Source organism: Geospiza fortis, unplaced genomic scaffold (genome assembly GCF_000277835.1).
Source record: "Geospiza fortis unplaced genomic scaffold, GeoFor_1.0 scaffold41, whole genome shotgun sequence".
Taxonomy (NCBI): domain Eukaryota; kingdom Metazoa; phylum Chordata; class Aves; order Passeriformes; family Thraupidae; genus Geospiza; species Geospiza fortis.
The window spans coordinates 803,295-809,763 of NW_005054299.1; the positions used below are offsets into that span (position 1 = coordinate 803,295).

The 6,469-nt window shown below is 51.2% G+C and overlaps 1 protein-coding gene across 1 annotated transcript in view; it reads right to left on the reverse strand.

Annotated features, from left to right (window-relative positions):
• Positions 1-4,340, reverse strand: part of LOC102031427 (transmembrane protease serine 9-like) — a 6,505-nt gene extending 2,165 nt beyond the window's left edge. Inside the window, 5 exon segments of the mRNA XM_031059486.1 lie at positions 2,096-2,325; positions 2,787-2,932; positions 3,204-3,469; positions 3,784-3,999; positions 4,279-4,340. Of these exon segments, the coding sequence (XP_030915346.1) occupies positions 2,096-2,325; positions 2,787-2,932; positions 3,204-3,469; positions 3,784-3,999; positions 4,279-4,340 (920 nt within the window).
• Positions 4,341-6,469: the final 2,129 nt, after the last annotated feature.

Genomic DNA, 6,469 nt, shown 5'->3' on the forward strand with positions numbered 1-6,469 from the left:
GGGAGGGGGGGGCGGAGCCAATTCATGGCTGCCAGAGGCACGAGTCAGCTGCAAGCACTGAGAGCTCCGTGCAGCAGCGCAGTCACAGCCGCACTGCCCGCAGCAGCTGCGCTGTCTATGCTGCTCCGGGGCTGATGTCACAGAGCAGGGGGTTCTGTGTTCTGGGCACTATGGGGTTCTGTGGCACGGGGACCCACTGGGGGAGAGGAAAAATGGAATCAGTGAGCCACAAAATGGTTTGGGCTGGAAGGGACCTTGGTGATCATTTAGCTCCAACAACCTTGCCTTGGGCACAGAGGGATGGCCTTTACTAGAACCAGTTGTCCAGAGCTTGGCTCAGAAGTTGTACTTGAATACTTTGAGGAATGGGGCATCCACAGGTGCTCTGGGCAACCCGTGCCTTTGTCTCAGTACTGTCACAATCAAGATTTCTTTCCTATGATCCCAGATGAAGCTACCTTTATTTTAGCACGATGTCCCCAATGTGGGAATAATGAGCATTTGACTCCATGATTGCAGAAGGCTGATCAATTGCTTTATTATACTATACTATACTATACTACACTATACTATACTATTAAGAAAAACCCATCACCCTTGCCACACTGTCATGACACACACATGGATCCAATTGGTCAATGCATCCAAAACACCATCACCAGAGTTCAATTTAAAAAATCACCCTTTGGTAAACAAATCTCCATAACACATTCCACATGTGCACAACAACAGGTGCAGCAAGTGGCGATAAGAATTGTTTCTCATCCTTTTCTCTGAGCTTTCTCACAGCTTCCCAGGAAAATCCTGGGAGAGAGCTATGTCTCTCTCTGTTCAGAGGATATGTGATTACTAATACCCTCTGTCCCAGTAAAGACATTGCCCCTTGTCCTATCAGGACCTGCCCTTGTAAGAACCTGCCCTGTTTTCTTTAGGCCCCTCTTCCTGCAGGATGAGGCTGTGCAGTCCCTGGGGCAGGCAGCAGCTGAGGAATCCATTTGGGGCAGGGAGCTGGGTGTGCAGCTGCAGTGCCAGCTGCAGATTGAGCTCTGGCTGGCAGGAGCCTGGGACCAGAGGCTGTGAACTGCCCATGCTTTGCATAACAGAGGGCACAGGGAGCTGTGGCACTGGCCAGGATTTGAATGGACACTGAGCACTGCAGCAGGAGCTGGTGGCTCCTTATGGAACGTGACATCTGTGAATCTGCTGGGGGAATGCTGAGGCTGAATGGGTATGGAAACCTGCTCTGACTGGGTGAGAGTGGCATGGGTAGGGAATCAAACAGGGCAACCATAGGCTCATTGGAGCCACCTGTGCCTCTGGAATGGTCACACAGGGGAGTTTCCTCAGTACTTTGGCAGCCCAGATGGCACCTAAGGGCACCACTGCTGGAGTATTTGTCAACAGTGGTGTTGCAGGTGGTGTTGGCCCACTCACCTTGGCCTTCCACAGCATTCCTGGTGTGCATTCCTACTGTTCCTGCCAGGTTCCTCTCCCCAGAATGACCCCAGCTCTTCCTCTGAGCATCTGTGAAGTGTGACCACCTGGCACATCCATCCCCCTTTGCTGCCTGTGAAATGTGGCTCTGCCTAAGGGCACTGGCACTCCAGTCAGGAGCCAGGAGTTTCCCTTGTCATGCTTGGGAGTTTCCCAGATCTGTTCCCTTAGTCCAGGCTCTCACCAGGTCCTAATCAGAAGCCCATGTGCATTGGAGTACCAGCCCCGAGGTATCTGCTTTTTTCCTATCCTCTTCCAAGGCTTGAGGTAGCAGGTTCCTCCAGCCCATGGTGGCTCAGAGCACTCTCCTCTCTGACCATGCACTCTGGCTGTGAGTGGCTCTTTGGAGCTACTCTGTCCCTTTGTGCCTGGCACATCTGCCCTCAGGCTCATTCTGCAGTTGCCAATTGTGGCAGTCCTTACTTTGCCCAGGGTTGGAATTACACTGATAAGACGCTTCCCTGTGACCAGAGGCAACTTTACTTCAACACCTAAGTCATCTCCACTGTCTGCGTGTACACAGCAGTGTGGTCAGGACAGAGCAGGGTTTTGACCCTGAGGCTGCCTTTGGATCAGCAGGCATTGCCCCAGCAGAAAATACTTGTGTGCACTGCAATGTACTCTGGATTCTGCCCATCTTGCTGTTCAGAAAGCACTTCCAAATGGGCTCAGCCCCATCTGGGCCAGAATCCAGTCATAGAAGTCCTGAGTGGAGGTGTAGACTCCAGGCAGCTTTGCTCTGGCGCAGCCTTTCCCCCAGCTGGTCACTCCGACAACCCACCAGGAGTCAGCATTGTTGTCCTGGCACATGAGAGGACCACCGCTGTCACCCTGCAGCAGAGCACAGAGAATTAAGGTGGTGAAGGTGGTGTTGGGTGGTTCTGTCAGCACTGAGGCTGTCTCCTTCTCTCTCACTGCCCCTGTCAGAACTGTCTTCAGGTGCTGCAGCCTCCAGAAGCTTGGCTGTGAATGGCAAGGGGTCCTATAGGGTAGGGCTCTCTCTGTCCCCTCTGCACAGGAGTCCTGGATGTGCAGAAGATGGAACTTTGGCACCAGGACACCTTCACTGCCAAGAGCTCTAGCTGGGCTTTCTGGGCTTTCTGGCACAAGGGGAGGCCTGGTCAGGCAGGTGTGGATGGGGAGTGTGTGGGAAGCCCCCACAGCAGTCAGGGGGAGCTGGGGCTGGGAGGGTGACTGAGTGGCTGGGCAAAGCAGGCCCTGGGCTATGTTGGGGTGGTGCTTCCCTGGCTGCTGCTGCTGCTGGGGCTGAGTGGCTTTTGGCATGTTCCTACCTGGCAGGTGTCGATGCCGCCCTCTGGGTAACCAGCACACAAGTTGTAGGGATGGATTTCCCCTGCATTCCATCCACTGCTGTTGCAGAGCTGGAGATCGATGAGCTTGACCTTGGCCTCCTGGAGGTGATCACTTGAGTCTTCATCTGTGAGCAGAGAAAGGAATGAGCTCCCAGCAGCTCCTTGCCAGTTCTCCCCCTCCCCTGAAAGGGATACCCTTTCCCTGGTAGCTTTGCCTGTGCAGAGGCACTGGGGCTCTGTGACCCTGCTGCCAGCCTTTGGGGAGCAGGCCAGGCCTATCTCTGCAGAGGTGTACGTCCTGCAGCCTGGGTATGGCCTCTGCTGTGGGGAAGCCCAAGCTGTCTCTCCAGTGTGCTGAGCTAGCTCTGCAGGCAGGAGTCTCTCTTGGGAACTCACCTCCTTCTGAGGTTAAACCCCAACCAGCAATCCAGCAGTTTTGCAGCTCTGAGACTCTTAGGGTGGGGTCAGCCACACAGGCCAACTGGATGTAGGGGCTGCAGTCAACAGGCTCATTCAGTTCTAGCAAGGCAATGTCATTACTTATATCACTTCTCTTATATTTTTTGTGACGAAATAGCTTCTTAATCTTGCGCACTTGTGCCCCAGGCCCTGGCTTAGTCAACTGGGTGGCCCCAATCACCACATTCAATATGCTGATTCTCCTGAAAGGAAGATGGAGAGAGGGCTGAGAGGGAGCAGAGCCATGTGCCTCAGCAGCCCAGCAGTTGCCAGACGTCTGCTTGGAAAGGCAGAGAGGGAGCAGTGCTCTGGCAGGTGTGAGTGCCCTCACACATCTTAGGCTGGGGGAATGTCAAGCTGGAGGCTGCCAGGAAGCCTTGGCACGAGCCCAGGCTTCTCCTGAGCACTGTGGCAGCCTGGGTGCCTGAGAGGAAAGGGCATGGGAGTAGCAGGTGGTGCTGCTGACAGGGCACCTGCTAGTGTTGTGGAGATGTCCCCATTCCCTGCTCCTCCTTACTTGATCCTGTCAAAGCAGTGGGCTGCTGTGAGGACCCACTCTTCATTGACGAGAGACCCTCCACACCAATGCTTTGAACCTGGTATCATCGGATGCTGGATGCTGACCATCCACGGCCAGGCCCCTGGCTTGGCACCTGTGCCACCCACGATGCGTGTCATGCCATCCTCATGAGGTATGGAGTCAGACACCATGGGTCGGAGGCCGCAAGTCCATCTGCAAGCAGAAAGTCATTTCCATGCTGCTTCATGGCCTGCTGTGGCTCAGGCTGAAGCTCAGCCCTCTGCCCTCCCCACAAGGGCTTGCACACACAGCAGGCCAGGGAAGCCCATGGGGTGTGTGTCTGTCCGTGCCAGCACCTGGCTGCTGGCAAGGAACTGAGGCTTCCCATGGTGGGTGGGAAGCTGTGGCCTGGCCATGGGGGACAGGCACGTCCCCTCCAGGGAAGGCCGCAAGTGTTGCCATGGCTCCTTCCCTGGGCCTGGGGCCACTTACCCGCAGTTGTCCCATGTCCCCTGCACCATTCCAGCCATGGCGAGGAGGCCGAGCCCATGCATGGCTGCCAGAGGCACGAGTCAGCTGCAAGCACTGAGAGCTCCGTGCAGCAGCACAGTCACAGCCGCACTGCCCGCAGCAGCTGCGCTGCCCGTGGTGCCCCGGGGCTGATGTCACGGTGAGGTGGGTTCCATGTTCTGGGCACTGTGGGGATCCATGGCTCGGGGGTCATGGAGGGTGGAACAACATTGAATCAAAGAACCATAGAATGGTTTGGGGTACAAGGGACCTTGGAGATCCTCTAGGTCTGACCCTCCTGCCATTGGTAGAGAGGGACAGCTTGCACTAGACACTGTTGCTCAGACCCTTGCTCAGAAACTTGTTCTCACGCACCTTGAGTGACGGTGCATCCACAGCTGCTCTGGTGACCCATGTTGGTGCCTCCACAACCTCATAGTCAAGATTTTCTTCCTAATATCTAATCTAAACCTACTCTCTCTCCTTTTGAAGCCTTTCCCTTTTGTAATTTGTTGTGTTGACCCCAAATAAATCATTACCTGGATTTCATATAGTGTAAATCTGTATATAGCCTAATTATCTATTTTTGTAAACTGCATGAAGATCTTTGTTCAGCAGCATGCATTCCAATGGAAATTATTATTCTTACTGGAAATGTATTGTTAATTTTGGCTATTAAGTGTTTATCTGAATGTCTTTAGGAACTTTACTTAAAATTATGTTAGATGTTTTTCAAAGCACAGTTTTGTTTTCTGTAGCCATCCATATATGTATAATGAATAATTAAAAATTTGGAACTATTTAACTTGTAACAAACACATGAAGGGTTATTGCATAGCCAAAGTGTTAATATGAGTTTATATGCACTCAAGACTGTCTTGAAATATCAGGTTATTTGCTGAGTATTCATTGCCTTATTTTATGCTTTCATTGTTTTCTTGGTAGTTCTTGACTTCTTCATGTACAGCAAACCAGAGATATGACAGTCTTACACTGTTCAGTATTCTCTAATAAGGAAAGTTTTCATCATGTCATGAGAGCTTCACTAAAGAATGACAAACCATGTTGTTAATTTAATTTCTTCCATACTCTTTGAAACGAACAGGGCAGGAGACTTTTCGTCCTTTTAATGCCTTTATTAAAGAGTGATCAGCTCAAGACTGGGAAGCTCCACGGAGACGGTCTGCAGTCTCCGTCGTCTCTCCCAAAGCGACTCGGAGCAGGAGGAATGCCCCACTGGGGGCAGAGTTGGGGGTCCCGTTCTCACGAGAGCAGGAGAGCGTGACCCCGATTTTGACACTCTCTAGTTACTGCCGGCTCGGGATCTCGGTTTCAGATGAGAATCTCTGCTGAGGGTGAGGGGCAATAAAGATTCTCAGCATCTCTGCAGGCTCAGCTCTCTGTTCCTCACGTCTAGACATCACTCTAATTTCTTAATTCTGCATTGGCTCGTTGTTTTTGGGGTCTTTTCGGTAAGTTTGGGGTATTAACTTCCCATGGCATGCTGGTCTCGAGGTTCTTTTGCATTCTCTCTGATGCCCCCCTCCCACGTCTCCTCCCCTCACTGTCTGGGGAGAAGTACAATTTAGCCCCAGGCAGGGCCTTACCAATACAAAAGGAGCAATTAGTTACAACGACCCGTGATTACAATAACAAAACAGGTAGAATTCCACCTTGGCAACAACTAGTCTGACTGGTTTTGCAACTCATTTACTTCCCCCAAAAAATTGGCAGATTTTTGTTTATAACGCTCTTTATTAATTCAGTTGACATTACTAGTGACTATGCATGTTACAATTCTAAAATGTCATTGAATAGTTTTCTTTACAGGCTTTATACGTTTACTTAGAGCATCTGCAAATTCACCAGCCTCTTGTCTCAACTCTCCCCACACTGTGACCTTGTTTTTGAAGAGCATCCTTCCTATTACTCCACATCATTTAATTCTACGCTTGTTCAGAAAAACAGGATTGAACAACTCTCTATTGAATAACCACAGGATTATTCATCTGCTTAAATTTAAGTCTAACCTGTGTGTTGCCTGAGGAGCCACAGATTTGAAATGTCAACTAAAACGTTCTTGTAGTTGCCAAGGGCAAAATTACTGAGCCCTGATTACTTGTCCTGGGTAGAGAGGAAAAGACAGATGGAGTGTCTAGCACTCTTTAATTCA